The sequence below is a fragment of the Arvicola amphibius genome, chromosome X, assembly GCF_903992535.2.
Source record: "Arvicola amphibius chromosome X, mArvAmp1.2, whole genome shotgun sequence".
NCBI classification, from domain to species: domain Eukaryota; kingdom Metazoa; phylum Chordata; class Mammalia; order Rodentia; family Cricetidae; genus Arvicola; species Arvicola amphibius.
This window is the reverse complement of record NC_052065.1, coordinates 115,943,684-115,962,243: the sequence shown is the minus strand read 5'-3', so window position 1 is coordinate 115,962,243 and position 18,560 is coordinate 115,943,684. Positions and strand designations below refer to the sequence as shown.

The following is an 18,560-nucleotide window of genomic DNA, read 5'->3' as shown; positions in this document are numbered from 1 at the left end:
CGAGATCGCTTTAAAAAGCACTGGGGAGCTGGTGAGGTGGATCTACAGCTTCAGCTGTCTTGGGAGCTGGCCCTCTCCGCTCCAGGATACAGTGACCAGAAGAAGCTCTGAGCGACAGGCAGTGGGCAGGGGCCTGACTCCTCCAGCTTGGGCAACCTCTGCAGGGAGTAGGGAGAGAGGCGGGGAGCTGGGAGGGGCTTTCCAATCCTGGTCGTCAGAGGACTGCAGGTGCTAGGCAGAGTTGGTGTAGGTGGGCTTGTGAGCCTGGCGAAGGAGGGGAGGAGACTGGGGCGTGATGGCGGGAGGGAGGGGGAGAGAGGGAGGCGGGGCTCGCGGCCGGAGAGGCAGTCCTTAGGCAGCTCTTCCCAAGCCCAGCAGTTCGCTGCGTCTGGAGGAGCTCTCTGGAGAATCTCCAACCTCGGAGCAGGCCTTCAACTACCGTAAGTACCTGCAAATGAGCGCATAGTCCAGTGGCTGAAGATTAATTACTGGCCACAAAATCCTAAACAAAACCCCGAAAGAGTCCCCCTGATGTGATTAATTGCCGTAAATCAAATTGCTCCCCAGTCTTCCCTTCCACCCGCTTCATCCCTCATCCCTGCCTTTCTCCTTCTCTCCCCCGATCCCAGCCCCGCCTCGATGAGAACCTCTGGGCAATGTGGATGTATCCTCTTTCCTTTCTCAGTCTTCCCTCCAAACCCTAAGCAAAGCTTGTACCCAGCACGCCGCGGAGCCCAAACCGTTTGATTTCTGGAGCCTTTAAAGCTATGAAGGGGGCTAGCCATTAGATATTTTGGATCTATCACTCTCGAAAACACTGCGGGGATGCCTAATGGTGGGGAAAGTGAATGGGATAGAGTACGAGGAAATCATTAAAAAACAGCCTCAACTGCCTAAGTTGGGGGTGGGGTGAAAGGGCAAAATGGGCGTGGCCAATTTTGAACCTCGGGGTTGTTCCCAAGTTCCCTGGGCATAAGATTCTTCATCTTGGCTAAAGTGATACGGTACCTATTTTTTTAAAAATCCACAACTGATTGAGGAGTGGTCAGCCATGCTGAGAAATTCAGCTTTTCTGACTCACTCCAGATACCAGGAGGAAAGGCCCTGATGTCCATGCGGTAAGGCTGGATTCTCAGATGGCATTTCCTGGGTGCCATCCCAGGTTGCCTTGGCAAAGAACCGAGCTTCCCCCAACTAGATCCTGGCCGAGTGCCCCAAGGGGAAACAGTGCAACAGGGTGGTATCCAAGTTGGTCTGGCGCTGCGAAAATTGGGGAAAGGAGGTTCTAGGAATTGAGATGAGAAGAGTCTCATTAGGGTCCTATGCCAAATATATACCCCTCTTTTAAAAAAAATGGGACGAAATACACCTGTTTACATGAAATGTAAACCACATGCCTGGCACTGTACATAGGTTTTCTGTAATCCAAAACAACAATGTTAGGTACATATTATTCCCCCACTTAACATAAGAAAAGTTCAGAGCCGGTAAATTAAGTATCCTTCAACACAAGTAAATGAAAAACAGGGCCCGACTTGACTCTCTCAGTGTGAACTTGATGTCTATCTCCCGGGTGTTTTGAAAATGTATCTTTCTGCTCCTCCATTTTGTACACTGTTAGTGCTAGACCATGTTAGAGGCTATCAGTCTACGGTAAGTTTACAGAAACAAAGTCATGCTTTTTCTCTCTTGTGGAAGCTACCTATACCTCACTCTGAGGAGCTAAGGCCAAACAGCAGAGGTAAAGCAGGAGTTCCTTCTATGAGTACAGATTTCATAGGGAATTTGCCTGAGTTTGTGCTGTGAGAACACATCTTGCCTTGGCAAAAGGTTACTTTGCAGCGAGAGGGGAGAAGATCCACCTCATGTATACGGAGTACCTGTGGTTGGTAGTGACTTCTGGGGAAACGAAAAGACCTCTTTGTGATCATTAAAATTCAAACAACCCCATTTTCTTCAGAGGTAGTGAACAAGCCACTTAGATGCTAAGGGCAAACTCTAAAGCGGGATAGTTTACATTTGTGTTAACTACTTTGCGGAGGCAGCTGGATTAAAGGACTCAAAATAGGGTATTAAGCTTTGGGGTTAAGTGACAAGAGTGTATCAGAAGCACTCCTTAGAGGAAGCAATCTTTGTGATGACATGGAGCGCAATGATGGAAGATGAAGATGGGGGGTGAGGGAACGTGCTGCCTCTGGACACTGAGTGTCAACCTTGGCGTTAAACATAAACTTTAATTTTTGATTTAACATTTTGACTTTTAGTAAATTATGTATCCTTTCTAAATTCCATTTGCCTCAGCAACAAAATGGGGTCAGCGGCAATTCCTTCTTTATTAAGCTGTCGGAAGATTCAGCTGTGTGTGTGCGCGCGCGTGCACAGGTGCGCACACTCTCGTGTACACTTGCGTGCATGCACATGCAGGCAGATATCTGATCAAAGGATCTAAAAGGTGAGTCTTCGCCTGTTCCACCTTCCCCACTCAGGAGGGTTTCTTCAGACTTGGTTAAGGGCATCTTCTGTGCCTTTAAAATCTCAGGGACAAATAAACATTTCAGCAAAAACAACATCGTGGACCCCAGGAACAGATCTTGAGTGGAGAAATGGGGAAGTGAGGAAAAGGATCAAGGCAAGGAAAGCGACAAGTGGCCTTATTCACAAGCTAGGCTCCTGTGAACCAGGCGAAAGGAAGGTTGTCAAGAGCAATGCAATGATCCCCCCTCGACCTGAAAGAGTAGAACTCATCCCTGAGCAAGACAATTTCTTCTTTTAGATCCTACTATCTTTTAAGAAGCAAAGCCTTCAAGACTCAGAGTACACATCTTGCACCAGAGGCCCCACAGCCCTGAACAGGAAATGATGCTCCGGACCTTCAATCTATTGCTCGGTTGCGTTTGTAAGTACAAGGAAGGGGTGAGAGGCAAGTGGCTCTGTAAAGAGAAGCTCTTGTGAGCAGGCTCCTGGTGGGAGGTGGGGGAGATTCTTGCGGTTGGAGAGGGCAGCATGAAGAACAGAGTCTTCCCTTTACCATTTTCTCTTTCCAGGGCTCAGTCTGGGTATGGCCTCAATGGGTAAGTGCCTTTCTGCCTGAGACTAGAAAGAGCTGGCCTGTCTGCATGGCCTTGAGATACCCAAGTAAGGTTGGGCTGCTTGGAAATCAGAGCCTCTTCCATCATGACTTACTTTCCCAAGAACTATGAAGCTCTTTATTTCTCATTAGAAGGAATCTTATTCCCCTGCTTATTTGGATCCTTTGAACAAATGCCCTAGCATCTCTGTCCCAAACCCTTATATGAACAGATACTCCCACTCCCACAGGAAGGCAAAAGGCAGAATCTGGGTGGGTTAGAGACAGTTTTCAGGCATGCTGTGGGGCACTTTGTGGGAGGGAGGGAGAAGGCTGACTGCTGCTGTCTTTGTGATTTGGGGGAATAACAGCAGTGGAGCCTGAACCAGAGCTGTGGATGGAATCCAACCACCCCCATGCCCCCTGGAAGAACATGACACTTCAATGCAGAAGCCCCTTTCGGGTGTCCAGCAAGTTCCTGCTGATGAAAGATAACACACAGATTACCTGGATTCGTCCTCCTTACAAGACCTTCCAAGTGTCATTCTTCATAGGGGCCCTTACTGAGTCTACTATAGGTGTTTATCGATGCAGCTACTGGAAGGAGAAAGGCTGGTCAAAGCCCAGTAAGATTCTAGAGTTGGAATCACCAGGTGAGATGGCAAAGCTTGATGCTCAAGAAGACTTTCCCACATGTGGGACCCCAAATTGTCATCCTAGAAAGGGGTTTGTTGAAGTTATTTCAAATTCATGCATGTGTGTACTCCACAGAGAGCACCAAGTGCCTACTTGGGGTCAGACAATGCACAGAGAGGATGCAACTCTGGAAGGGTGGGGCACTGAAGGCTTGTCTGAGGAAGGCTCCTCTACATTCAAAGTCTCCTGTCGTGCAGTCAAGGCAGCAGTCTCCTTGTTCTAACTCATATCAGCTCATTCTTTCCTTACAGACCAACTTCCTAAACCCATCTTCTGGATCCAGGCAGAGACGCCTCCTCTTCCTGGATGCAATGTTAACGTCCTCTGCAATGGATGGCTTCAGGATTTGGTATTTATGCTGTTTAAAGAGGGACACACAGAGCCCGTAGATGACCAAGTCCCAACTGGGACAATGGCCATATTCTCCATTGACAACTTGGCACCTGAGAATGATGGGGTTTACATCTTCCGCACTCACGTCCAGATGCTCCCCACTCTGTGGTCAGAGCCCAGCAACCCCCTGAAGTTGGTGGTGGCAGGTGGGTGTGGCCATGGCTGCTGGTATCTGACAATTATTATCCCAGGGATCATGGCTGGTTGAGCAAAAGATTTTGAAATTACTTACCTGAGCCAGTTTCTAGGCCCTGCAAGGTTGATGAGATAGTCATTTGGCATTTTCCTGAGCTCCAACTTAGAATCACATGTGCTTTAAAGCTGATAACCCTTTGGCCTGTTTGTGAGCCTAGCCAGCTATTCAGTAGCTTCATCTTATCACAGGCTTATTGTCCTTTACTTGTGGATTAGCATTCATTCACTCATTCATCCAATATTTATTGAGCACCTAATATGTGCCAGGCATTGCTAGTATAGTCTTGAAATTGATTCCTTAAAAGTTTGTCATTTGTGATTATTACATTTAACTGTGTGAAATATAATGAATCACTGTTCTCCTTGATGCAAATTAAACAGATGACAAAGAAAGTGACATTTTATACTTTAGAAATGACTTGAAAGATTACTTTGTCCCACATCAATAGAGCCAGTAAAGGCAGTACCAAGCTCTAAACACAGAAGACAACTCCTCCAGCCACACACTCCAGCTTCAACTCCTCTACCCCATGCCCTGGATGATTCCAGATGCAATTGTCTATATTTATGTAATTCCCACTCAGGCAACATAGATCTAGGGAAATTGTGATGCTAGAGAAAGTACCCGGATTGCTAGTACCACCTGTGACACTGCTTCCCTCTGTGATGTCGAGCAAGTCCTGCCACTTCTCTGTGCTTTGGTTTTCTCCATTCTGTCACAGGATAACAGTATCTGTCCAATCTATTGTATAATGCCACTCTGTGCTTCAATTTAATAATCTACAAATTTGGTATAAGAATAATGCCTACCTCACAGGGTTGTTGTGAGGATTTAGCTAAATAACATGTACAGTGCCTGGCATATAAGTTCTCAATAAATGGTAGATAATAATTCTATTAATATAGCTTTTTCTTGAGGATCAAAGTCCAAAGGACTGTTTAATTGGTGTATATCGATGCCTGTTGTACATATACCCATTCAGTGTAGATCCCACAAACACAAACTTCTGCAATTCGTGTTCACCAGTATTTTCCACTTGTCTGTTAGTGTTATTCTGGCAGGGACTTAATATTCTTTACACTCAATACACCTAGACTGGCATGATTCATGACACATCTGAAACGTTTCCATGAGTATATGACAGGGATAATCCTTCCATAGTGGATGAATTGGTGTGCCCGGGATTTGAGGGGGGGATAAGATGGAGTCTTGTAGAGCTGAAGTTTAATACTACAAACTGCTTTAGTAAAAACAGTCCATGGAAATGAGGGTGCGCCCCTTTACCAGATCTCACTGGCTTACTGAGTTATTGCCCCCAATCCCCCTATTGGCCTCCTCCAGCTGCATGTTTTGAGTGTTGGAGGTAAGGGTTTAAGGTGAGATTAATGTGTTCAGATGTTCTCATTAATATTTCAGGGAAAGTTTTGCTTTACATGATGGAATCAAAGTCATTTTTAGAGGTGTGGATTTTCTGGCTGTGGGAAGAACTATACTTGTCATTTCTGAGACCTGAAGATATAGGGCATTATGAATGTAGACAGCCCCCTGAGGCAAGCACCTGTACCTGGCTGAGCTCAAAGTGGAGCTAATAGAGTCAGAAGAGAGGGAAAGACTATCAGTAACTTAACCTTGATTACATATGCAAGGAGGCATCTAAGAAAAGAGAAGGAGGGAGGGTTACATTCCAATTACCAATTTGTTCAAAGAAACTAGGAGAATAAAAATAGACCAGGGAAGCATTGGCCAAACTGTAACTTAAAGGTCTCTTCCCTTTCTAGGTCTCTACCCCAAACCAACTCTGACAGCCCATCCTGGGCCCATCCTGGCACCTGGAGAAAGCCTGAGTCTCAGGTGCCAAGGGCCAATATATGGAATGACGTTTGTTTTATTGAGGTTGGAAGGCTTGAAGAAATATTCTTACTACAAGAAGCCAGTAAAAAATGAGGCGTATTTCTACTTCAAGTCTCTGAAGACCCAGGATACAGGGCATTACCTCTGTCTTTACTATGATGCGTCCTACAGAGGCTCACTGTTTAGTGATATCCTGAAAGTTTGGGTGACTGGTAAGACAGGGGTATGCTATGGACCAGGTCACAAAGCTTTGTCTGATTCCCTCTACCCCCTTGTACCTAGTCATTGGGTCAGGACTAATAGTGGGAGGGGGAGGCAGAATTTCTTCAGTTTAGTGGGGGATTTGAAAAGTGCAAACTAGAAGACAGAGGAGGAAACTAGCCCTAAGTATTGGAAAGAGGGGAAAGTTCTACTATTGGCTATTTGTATTTTGGGTCTCGTCCTAGACACTTTTCCCAAGACCTGGCTACTTGTTCAACCCAGTCCTGTGATTCAAATGGGTCAAAACGTAAGCCTGAACTGTCAAGGACTGATGGATGGAGTGGGGCTTGCCCTCTATAAGAAGGGAGAAGAAAGACCCCTTCAGTTTCTGGATGGCACCAGCAACGATGGCAACAGTTCATTCTTACTCAAGAATGTGACCTCCAAGGATGCTGGCATCTATAGCTGCCAGTATTTCCTAAACTGGAAGACGTCCATTAAGATGGAAACATACAATACTGTGGAGCTGATGGTTGTAGGCAAGTGATCCCAACTGGCTTTAATGTTATTGTCATCTGTTTGCTTTTATCGTTTGCTTTTACTGTGCTCTATGGTGGTCCTAATGTCTCTTGCACTGTCCTAGAGCTATGAGCTAAAAAGAAAACACTAGGAGAGTGGTGTAGGACTTTTACATCCTCTAGGGACCTTCCCTCCCAGGATTCACCTGAAGCCTTACCTCTCAGCACTACCCATCCCAACTGTGACTCATGAAAAAAAATACTTTTCTTCAAGCCAGGGAAATCTTACAGGTAGAAGGTCTTCCTGGTTGAGAGTAGGAACCAGTAGTGTTTAGAGAACCAAGGAGAGGGGGAAGAACTCCAAACACTCAAGGCTTGGAGTCACTAATCAAATGTTAGTGAAAAAAAAAAAAAAAAACACACACACACACACAGAAGCCCAAATGGGGAGATGAAAAACATTTGGCAGGAGAAAGGGTGCTGAGCTCAATGTCGCTTCTAACTGTGGTCTCTGGATTGGTTTCACATAAGCCCCCCAAAACCTCCCTTTCAGCTTGGCCCAGTTCTGTTTTCAAAATGGGAAAGACAATCACCTTTCAGTGCCGAGTATCTCATCCAGTACTCGAATTTGCTCTGGAATGGGAAGAAAAAACAACATTCCAAAAATTCTCAGTAGACGAAGACTTCATTGTCACTAAGATTGAAGGGCAAGGCACAGGTACCTACAGTTGCAGCTATTTTATTCAGTCACACCCCGACATCTGGTCACATCACGGCAAACCTCTGAAGTCGGCGAGACCAACAGGTGAGAGGGTAACTGCTCATAGGAGTATCTTCCCATATCCTGGAATCCTAAAGTAGTGCCCAGAAATATACGGGAAGGGGAGTGAGGGCATGAGTCAGGACCCAGGAGTCTAGGCATACTTCCCTTGGGTATTCTACAATAATTCCAAGTAGCAAGCAGAATATTCTGAAGGCTCCATGGAAAGGAAGGGCACATCTAGCTCAAGCTTCTAAATAGGAGCTTTCTCAGTAACCAGCACCCTTCCCCCACCATGAATTGATTTGGCTGCCCTTATCCCCAACATGGCTTTTGCTTCTGGTCTTCTCTGGTCACAGGCTTCCTCACCTGGAATTCCATTATGAATGAAGTGTTCAGGATATCCCTATTTGTCCAGCTTATCTCCTTGCTGTTGCTAGTGCTATGGATACAGTTGAGATGTCGGAGATTGAGATTCAGGTAACTGTCTTTTCCCTGTGTGTTGTTTCCTAAGCTAGCTGATTCCATGCTCTCCTAGTCTCCAGAATGGGCCACTACCCAGTTGCAATAAGTCACAGGGACGAACACTTAGGTTTCTTTTCAGCCTCTAGGCTTACTGGTCAAGATAGTCTCTTTCCATCTTTTTCTCTTCCATTTCACAGCTTATTTCCCAAACCACAAAGTGGAGTCAAGTATAGCTTTCAGAGGCTACAGAAATAATCAGAAGCATGCTCCCTGACCTCTATACCTCTTACAGTGCCCAAATCTCCTCTTAAACAACTCTGTCCATGAGACATCATAGATGTCTTCCCACCGATATGGTGTGAACATACATTCTTGTAAGAATCTGTGTTCTTCTCTCTTCAGGTTATCCAATTCCCATCTTATTTTGTCCACTTTACCGCCCCCTTCAACCTTCAATGGCTAGGGTGAATATTTGGGCTCATACTAGGTTCTTTAGAAACCACTTTTTCTGTTACTCTAGACTCCTATTGTCTGTGCAGAGTATTCTTAGAATATAGTTTTAGCCTGGATAGGCATTTGGTAAGACAACAGATGGAACCTCAGAATTGGACTCTTTCCTCTGACCTGAAAACAGCCCAATAGATCTTCCTGCCATTTGATTCCCCAGTGTCCTTTGGACCATGATCTCTCTCCTTAATCTCCATGAGTTTCTAAGGCTATTCCAGTTGGTAATGAAAAGAGAAATGATAGATCTTGACCAATAGAGGCCTTACCACCTGAATGTTTTGCCCACTTCCCTCCGTCCTTTACTTCTGGGTGTACCCTTCTTCCACTTTTGTGAGTCTGAGAAATTTAATACACAACGGATGATCACTATGCCTATGTGTGTCTGTGTTTTCCGCTGAGATCTGAGGGAGAGACTGTCAGGGAAGCAAGTGGATAGCCACTTATGGTTTCTAGAAAACAAAACAAAACAAAAATTAAAAAAAAAAAACACCATTGGAGTTTTCAAACAGTTTCAGTGAGGTCAAATTGTACAATTCTATAGATTCTACCCTAAGTTCCATGTGCTCTAGGCTAACCTCCTAGCAGGATTTTTACACACACACACACACACACACACACACACACACACACACACACACATCTTCATGTGTTCTATCCTACTCCAAGACAATTGCATCAAAGAATAAGATCAGAACACAGATTTCATAGAAAGCAGCTTGAAAAATTGTTTTCCTGACTAGGAAAAGGCTGAGGACGGTCACTGTTTCCTAAGGAAAAGCAGTCGATTGAATGTTGGTTTTTATCCTCCTAATTGTACAGGAGGCAGAGCTCAACAATGGCGCTACACATTTGTAATCGCAATCGAGGTAGTGGGAGAGAGATCCCACTCTCTGACAGGCTTAGCTCAGCACTGGCAGGCAGTGCTGATTCTTCTGGTAATTCAGCAAGACTGCCTAGGCAACCCTGCCCTAACAAAGGCAGGTGAGGCAGGTCAGTCTGAAGACCAGTCCTGCCATAGGAACAACTGCTTCCAAACTTAAACTTGATGACTGAGAAACACTCAAGGTTGCTCTTTCCACCCCCACCCCCAACCACCCAGAGCTGCTGAGCTCCAGGGGTTTCAAGAACTAGAGATACAAAAGCATTTCCCCATCTGACATATCATTCGCTGCAACAACCTAATCAGAGGTCATGGGAAAAAAATCTCCTGGGGGAGGGGCAGGGATGAGGGGCATGTAAGCTATGAAAGTGCAAGGGGTTCGTAGGTGGTTGGGCTCTCAAAAAGAGAAGTCATCAGTGTCAGAAAAGATTATATCCTGGCCATACCCCGTCCCTATTGGGTACTGAATAAGCCAATGACATAAATTGCCGCCCCCTTTTCTCCGCCCTCCCCCTAATCCCAGCAACTCCTCTCATCTCTTTTCTGGTCTCACTAGAGAAATCTGGTTGTTGGGAACAGCTCAAGGGGTCGCTATGCTCTTCATATTCATGGGTCTTCTTTGCTGTGGTGAGTACAAAGTGTTGGGCCAGGGGCCTGGCAGCAGACTGGGGGCAGTCTTGGTGAGGAGGGGGCAGAGCCTGACAAGGGCTTCTTTTGCAGGACTGTGCAAAGGGGCACTGGCAGAAGAGATTGGTGAGTTTTTTTTTTTTTTTCCTGCTCCAGACTGGGACATTCCTTTCTGGGGATCCGAAATAACTACAGAGTGTCAGTGTCAGTACCCAGGGAGTGACTAGTTGGGAGGGAAGGGCCAGGAAGGGGCACTTGTTAAAGCTACTGGCACAACTCAGCCTCCAACTCTGTTTTCCTGCCTGTGAAATTTCCTTCAGGCTCCTGCATTTTTGTGAGGTTCAGCTGAGACATCAGCTTCCCCTTCCCCCAGCACCTGAAGAAAGAAGCAAGCTAGGAAAGAAAAGATTTTGTTTGAAGGGGAGGGGGAATCTGGGTAGGGGCTTCAAGAGAAGGGGAATGCCAGTAGGATGGCTTCATTAACTCTGCTGTTTCTAGAAATAATCATGCCAACTCCCAAGCCGGAACTGTGGGCAGAGACGAACTTCCCTCAGGCCCCGTGGATGAACTTGACTATTTGGTGCAGAAGCCCTTCTGGCTCAACTAAGGAGTTTGTGTTACTGAAGGACGGGACCGGGTGGATTGCAACTCGCCCGGCCTCGGAGCAGGTCCGGGCTGCCTTCCCCCTTGGCGCCCTGACCCACAGTCACACCGGGAGTTACCATTGCCATTCATGGGAGGAGATGGCTGTGTCGGAGCCTAGTGAAGCACTTGAACTAGTAGGAACAGGTAAGGGAAGGCAGAGAATCCTCCTGGGACCTCTGTGCAGCTGGGAGGAGAGAATGGGGGAGGGGCGAGGAAAAGAGTGAGAGGAGACCAATTTGGGAACTCAGAATTAGTTAGGATGCATTTCGTTCTTTGTAGAGAAAGTAACTCTGAGCTTCCCACCTTAGACACTTCCAAACTTTTGATTCCCTTGCCATCCCATTTTCTAGACATCCTTCCCAAACCTGTCATTTCGGCTTCCCTCCCAGTCCGGGGCCAGGAACTGCAGATCCGGTGCAAAGGATGGCTGGAGGGTTTAGGGTTTGCTCTGTTTAAGAAGGGAGAGCAGGAACCTGTCCAGCAACTTGGTGCTGTTGGAAGAGAAGCCTTCTTTACAATTCAAAGAATGGAGTATAAAGACCAGGGCAATTACAGCTGCCGCACACACACCGAAATGCAGCCCTTCAAGTGGTCTGAGCCCAGTGAGCCCCTGGAGCTTGTCATAAAAGGTAGAGATGAAAGAGGTGTGTGAGGGAGGAGGGGCGGAAAGTGTCTGTGGGACACTGGGATCTCCAGGACAAACTTCGCTGCTGGTACTAGGAGCCTGTGTCCAATCTTAGGGCCAGGCAGGCGTGGCGCTGGGAGTGCCAGGGAGGGCATCTGGCTGCACGATATTAATAGCCATAATTGTTATTAATAGCTTGGGTTTGTGGAGGATGATTTAATTTTTCTGATTATTTTCCCATTGATTACCTCATTTACCTATAGAGGAAATCTTGAAGAGAGGTGAAATACCTACTATTCCTTCTCTTATCCGGTTGGGCACACTGAGACTCAGAGAACTAGCCAATAGAGTCCCAAGGAAAGTTTACCCCTTCCATCGCCCCCCTTGCCTGTTTCAGTGACTGTGAGGATTCAGATTCCTCTAGAGGCAAAGCAGGACTGGATGGGGGATGTCTGTAAAAACAAAGACCTTGATGTATCTATTTATGAAAATGCATATAGAGGTCAGCCTCCCCAAACCAACATTCGCTGTATTTCTTTTCTGTTTTCTTGATTTGGTTTGTGTAATGTTTTCCTTTTCTCTTCTAGAAACATACCCCAAGCCTTTCTTCAAGGCATGGGCCAGCCCTGTGGTCGCTCCTGGTGCCCGAGTGACTTTCAATTGTTCCACCTCTCATGAGCACATGAGCTTTATTCTTTACAAGGATGATACTGAAATTGCATCCAGCGACCCAGTCCAGCCTGGGTCTAGTGCAGCTCACTTTCTGATCATTTCAGTGGGCATTGGTGATGGAGGGAACTACAGCTGCCGTTATTATGACTTTTCCATCTGGTCAGAGCCCAGTGACCCAGTGGAGCTCATTGTGACAGGTTAGGAGCGAGCGGGGGGGGGGGGGGGGGGGGGGGGGAGTCTTGGTTGAGATAGCATTGACCCCAGGAGAGTGATTGGAGGGACTGCTAGTGCGAGGGGAAGAAATGTGCTCTCCAAAGGTCAGAGAGAATGTGCTTGCGATTTAATGCTCAGCACAAGATGAACTGTCCACAGAGGACAGCTGCTCATGTGACCATCGCAAGAAGAAAAGACAAAGGAGTGGGGAGGGGGAGGGGGGGCATAGAAATTTGCCTCTGAAGAGAGAAGTGAGGTAGATAGGGGTGGCCAATGCAAGAACCAAGCTCATGTCACCCGCTTAGGCTTGGCCTTCAACTTTGAGTTCAATATCTGCTTTTTTCCTGAACTGAGTTGTCAGAGATTGGTGGGCTGGATGACCCTCAGAGAATAGGAGAAAACCTTGAAATGCCAGTTGCTTGTTAGACAGCCATTATAAATGATTGTTTCAAAGGGTGTTTAACACCATAGGAAAGCGTTTGCAATATAAACATACCCCACTCTCCAACTCTGAGTACAGAGGGGTCTCAGTTACATAAATAGTCTCAGCTCCAAGGACATAGTTATGTGCTAAAATATAAGTGGAAAAATAGTTATATTTGAGCTTAGAAAATTACGTTTTCTTCATTAGTTTTTTATTGCATTCTCTAATTTTCTACAACAAACATACATCATCTACCTTAACAACATTATAAAGGCTATTTGCAGAATGTGGGGCACAGTTTTTTCTTATATTATGATCTCTTTCCTTTTAGAATTCTACCCCAAACCTACTCTCTTGGCACAACCTGGCCCTGTCGTACTTCCTGGGAAGAATGTGACATTGCGCTGCCAAGGAATTTTCCAGGCCATGAGGTTTGCCCTCTTACAGGAGGGGAACCATGCTCCCATACAGTTCCAGAGTGCTTCGGGGACCTCAGTTGACTTCCTCCTCCAAACCGTTGGAGCAGAGGACTCTGGGAACTACAGCTGTATCTACTATGAGACAACCATGTCCAACAGGGGCTCATACCCTAGTATACCCCTTATGATCTGGGTGACTGGTAAGGACAGACAAAAAACGGGGTTGGGATAGGATCAGTTAGAGTAGGAACTAAGAGGATTATTCTCTTTTAGAAGGGCTTGCCCAAAATATGGAAGGGATTCAAGGAAAATCAACTACCTTGGTGTGGGGGTAGCAAGGTTGCATGGATACTTAGACCTTATTCTTCTTTGTTCTTTCTAGATACATTCCCCAGACCATGGTTGTCTGCTGAGCCTAGTTCTGTGGTTACTATGGGACAAAATGTTACACTTTTGTGCCAAGGACCAGTCCGTGGAGTTGGGTACATTTTGCACAAAGAAGGAAAAGCCACTTCAATGCAGCTTTGGGGGTCCACCAGCAATGAAGGAGCATTCCCTATCACCAATATATCTGGTGCAAGCATAGGTCGTTACAGCTGCTGTTACCACCCTGACTGGATTAGCTCTATCAAGATACAGCCTAGCAACACGCTGGAACTCATGGTCACAGGTAAGGGCATTAGACTGTGGACTGGGTATTGTAGTGTAAAAAGGATCAGATTGACTGGTTCATGGGAGACTAGGGGATGTCAGGGAAAAATGCACTCTAAAATGGCTTCTCTCTGACCAGCTGTTAATTTCTTATAGGTTTACTCCCTAAACCCAGCCTGTTAGTTCAACCAGGCCCCATGGTAGCCCCTGGAGAAAACATGACTCTTCAATGTCAAGGGGAGCTGCCAGATTCAACGTTTGTCCTTTTGAAAGAGGGGAAGCAACAACCGTTAGAGCAGCAGAGGCCAAGTGGGTACAGAGCTGACTTCTGGATGCCAGTGGTGAGGGATCAAGATTCTGGTGTCTACAGCTGTGTTTATTATCTGGATTCTGCTCCCCTTGCGGCTTCAAACCATAGCAACTCTCTAGAGATCTGGGTAACCGGTAAGGTCCTGAAACCCAGTAAGCATTTAGATTTTGGAGATTTTAGGCCTTTAAGACTTAAGAGTAATACTAGAGATGGCTGGGTTTGGGGCCACTTCTTTTGACTCCGTGCTCTTGTTTTGCTTGCAGATAAGCCCCCTAAGCCCTCTCTGTCAGCCTGGCCCAGCACTGTGTTTAAACTAGGGAAGGACATTACCCTTCAGTGCCGAGGACCCCTACCAGGAGTTGAATTTGTGCTGGAGCATGATGGAGAAGAAGCCCCCCAACAGTTCTCCGAGGATGGGGACTTTGTCATCAACAACCTGGAAGGGAAAGGCATTGGAAACTACAGCTGCAGCTACCGTCTGCAGGCCTACCCCGACATCTGGTCAGAGCCCAGTGATGCCCTGGAGCTGGTTGGAGCAGCAGGTGAGTGGATTATCCCACCCCCCCCCCCAAGCAAGTTCCTGCTATGACATTCCTGAGATCTCAAGGACAGCCCCCACAGAGATAGGTCAAATTAGGAGATGGGAAGTGTATGGAATTGGAGCCCTCAAATACATCATAGCTCTTGTAAAGATGAGGCAGAGGTAGGCCTTCAGGTATACTCAGACATTTAGCATAGATGCATCTAAGGCCTCCCTGTCTGCCAGAAAGGAGGTCTGTGTGTCTCAGCATATGCGCCTGGACTGATCAGCCCTCCAACCTCTCAGTCCTTGGCTTGTATAGTGACTCTGAAGAGGTAAGAGTGAGAGAAAAACATAGTATTAAAAGGAATGTTGATGTGCTAAGTTCTGATTCTGTTTATTTATATACCACAGGGCCTGTTGCTCAAGAGTGCACCGTGGGTAACATTGTCCGAAGCACCCTGATTGTGGTGGTTGTGGTAGCCTTGGGGATAGTGCTAGCCGTAGAGTGGAAGAAGTGGCCTCGACTTCGAACTAGGTAAACACTCATCACAGCTCAATTCCAGAAATGGAGTGCTGCTGGAAAAATCCATGATCCAGTTACTTTTTTGGCATCTGAGCTCTACCCTCCTATCTGTTTCCAGAAGCGGTCCTCTCCCATTAGTTTTCTGTCTGTTTTCTTTCCATAGGGGCTCTGAGACAGATGGAAGAGACCAGACCGTAGTCCTTGAAGAGTGTAACCAAGAAGGAGAAGCAGGCACCACCGCCAATTCTCCTTCATCTGCCACTCCGGAAATCTCCGTGGAACTGACAGTCCCAATATAATTACCCACCCTTTACAAGAGCTTTCCTCTCCTTTCTTTTCCCTGTAGAGACCTGGAAATCCAACGTGGTTCCCCTGGAATGCAGCAGCATTTGCTGATTCTTGACCTCTAACCACCTGAATAGGGTCAAGAGGAGTCTTGGAGTGGCAAGCTCTACTCGGTCAAGCTGTTTCCTCTACCCCCAAACTCCTCACTGGACTGTGTTACTGGTGCATGGAATCCTACTCAAAACATATTCTTCTGAATAAAGAGAGTATTCACTATTTAACTGCAAAAAAAAAAAAAAACCCATGGTAGTGGTCTTCTTTTGTTCTGTTTCCTACTCATGACTTACCAGAAATGATAAGAGAACTCCTTTTCCTGTGAGGAGCAGCTCATGGATTTCATGGTGGTGGAGGAGGATGGGAGGTCTCCCAAATACCACCTCGCAACTTAATTTTAAATATGGACACTGAACGTGGTGTTCTTCTGCCCCTCCATCCTATCCCTGAATGACAATGTTCTGTTTAGGTTAAACATGAGAAGAACAAACAGTGAAGTTCACTGATTTTTTTTCTCTATGTTACTTTTAGGTCCAGAGGCTTACAAACAGAGGATCTGGTCCTCTATAGAACTTTGAAACTGGCAAAGTGTGTCTTATGACACTTATTAGCAACCATGTAATAGTCACTAATTCCATAGTGATTATGAATAAATTAATAAAACCTGATACTTTACCCCCTGTAAAGAAAGTTCAATTTCTCCAAAAGTGTGGGTCTCTGGTGGTGGGATTTCTGGAAGTGAGGAAGCGGTTAGCGTGCAGGGAACTCGTAGTGTCTACTGCCAGAATTCAAGTCGGAACTGGCTCTTATTTTTATCCTATGATTCTTTTCCCCCTCATTAACACACATTCTGTTTCATGGATGGGAATTCAGTACACATTAGATGTGTTTGATTGAAGAGGGAGGGTTACCTAATTCCTTGAACCTCGTGTAAGACCTCAGAAGAATTGATTTGTGGGTCCTAGAAGAGTTCATGACCCCTTCACACATGACCCTAAAGTTCCTTGCCCCCAGTACTGTGTAATTCTAAGCAAACAATGTTCAATAGAACAATACACAAGGGTTGAACCCTCAGTGAGCTATTTAACCCTGGGTACAATAAAGTTTAGAAAGTAACTCCTATATCTGTGCATTAGGAAGCTTATTTGTCCCAGAAGTTAATGAAAAAGAGTGCATCCTATTTCCCTTAATCCTTAAGAATGAAACACGCTGAGTATTATAGACTAATTTGTATTAAGCTCTGTGGAATGTAGAAGTACACAGTCCAACTCTGATTTCCATTTGATGAGATTCTATTAGTTGCTTACACTAATTTCTTATAGTGTTTCTAAAAATTGCATTTGAAAAGTGCTTAGACATTTGAATCCAGCCAAACCTAATTGTTGCTTTGTGCTGAACAAAGTCTACATCCTTTAACCCTCAGTCAAGCTGTGCCCTGTGAACACTGGAAGGAAGCCTGTCCTTAGTCCTTGGGTTTAGGATAAAAAAATCCTTTGATGGGGCCCAGTTATGCTTTCTGATCTTTAGATGTTTCAAAGTGTATGTCGTCAAGGTTAGTGTCAGAGTTGTGCAAGTCATCAAGGGATCTAGCTATTGTGTGTGTGTGTGTGTGTCAGAGAGAGAGAGAGAGAGAGAGAGAGAGAGAGAGAGAGAGAGAGAGAGAGAGAGAGAGAGAGAGAGAGAAACAGAAACTTCAGAGAGTGAGAGCCATAAACTGAAATTTAGAGAAGCCTCCAAGTTAGAAAAACGGGACCTAAAAAAGACAAACATGCCAGAGACTCTTGTGAAATGTACACATTGAACCTGGGGTCTCCTGTGTCACCAAGGTTCAAAGAGGGATACTTATGTGCAATCAGGAAAAAAGCCCTAGAAGCCTTGCCCGGAACAAACCGTGAGAAATATTGTGACACTGGACTCTCGGTTGACTTTCTCAAAACACTTACACACCGTTCTTTCACTCGGAGACCCCAGTTCTACAAGAATTAGAAGGGAGAAAATAGTTGTCAGTTAACTGTGAAATACTTAAAAGACAAAGAGTTGCTCTGGAATTTAATTTTGTTACTCCCTGTCATAGCTATGTCAATGAATTAAGTATCTATTTATAATGCAGAAGTCGTCACAAACTATCTCAATGAATTAAATATCTATTTATAATGCCAATGTAGCTTTTTTTTCTGACAATTCTCCTCATGGTCTGTTTTTTTTTTCAACCTGGTTGCCATGGGAATCAGTCCCTTTAGCCCTGGCTGGCCTCTAATCATCACCCAGTATCAAGTAATTTATGGGAAGTGGAATCTCACTTCAGGAATGAACCTTTACAGGAGAATTTTCTCTCCAAAAAGAAAATCCAAATGCCTCTCCCAAATCTGAGAAAACAGATGTAAATACCTGCTGATCTCTGAGTTCATACACCTTTGGCTCCAGCATCCCAAAGGTATGAAGATGGTCCAACACAGGATCTCTCCTTCATAGCCATACTGATGTGTAGACACATGGTCTATTCTTGCACACCTCCAGGCAAACGGAGCTCACCCCAACATGAGACAGTTTGACAATTTCCAATTGGTCTGTGGACTATCTATTTGCCTGTGCATATGCCTTTCACACTTATTGGTCCTAATGCTTACTCAAGTTGTAACCCAGACTAAATCCACAACAATCCTCCAAAGGATAGAAAATGGGAGAAGTCTGAGTCTAATCAATCTTCATCAGCGGTGGTATCAGAGTTCAATCAACTCCCATTTAGAAATGTGTTTATGCTATTAGTTCTCAATTATCTTGGCTCCAGGTACAACAGAGTTTATATCTGCCTCAGTCTTTCAGATTGAACCAGAGCAGCACTTTAAAACATTCGATATATCTGTGTGCTCTACAAATACATATTGACTGTTTTCTATATGTCACACATTATTCTGGGCACTGAATGCAGTTCTGAGTGAAACAGATAATCCCTGTCTATCTGGTGCGGGAAGCAAATGATAAGTATCATGGGTAGTAAGTTATATGGAATATTATATGTGCTGCAGTGAAAACCAAGCAAAGAAAGAAACTTCAT

General features: G+C 45.4%; 1 protein-coding gene across 1 annotated transcript; it reads left to right on the top strand.

Moving 5' to 3' along the window:
* Nucleotides 1-329: 329 nt before the first annotated feature.
* Nucleotides 330-15,530, top strand: Igsf1 (immunoglobulin superfamily member 1). Its single transcript, XM_038316765.1, has 20 exons — nucleotides 330-440; nucleotides 2,774-2,896; nucleotides 3,045-3,071; nucleotides 3,439-3,720; nucleotides 4,015-4,302; nucleotides 6,131-6,415; nucleotides 6,650-6,943; nucleotides 7,476-7,727; nucleotides 8,042-8,162; nucleotides 10,091-10,161; nucleotides 10,255-10,287; nucleotides 10,660-10,950; nucleotides 11,157-11,435; nucleotides 12,019-12,300; nucleotides 13,072-13,359; nucleotides 13,542-13,829; nucleotides 13,967-14,254; nucleotides 14,384-14,662; nucleotides 15,055-15,178; nucleotides 15,330-15,530. The coding sequence occupies exons 2-20, from the start codon at nucleotides 2,857-2,859 to the stop codon at nucleotides 15,463-15,465; spliced, it is 3,948 nt and encodes a 1,315-aa protein (XP_038172693.1). The 5' UTR covers nucleotides 330-440; nucleotides 2,774-2,856; the 3' UTR covers nucleotides 15,466-15,530.
* The last annotated feature ends 3,030 nt before the right edge of the window (nucleotides 15,531-18,560 follow it).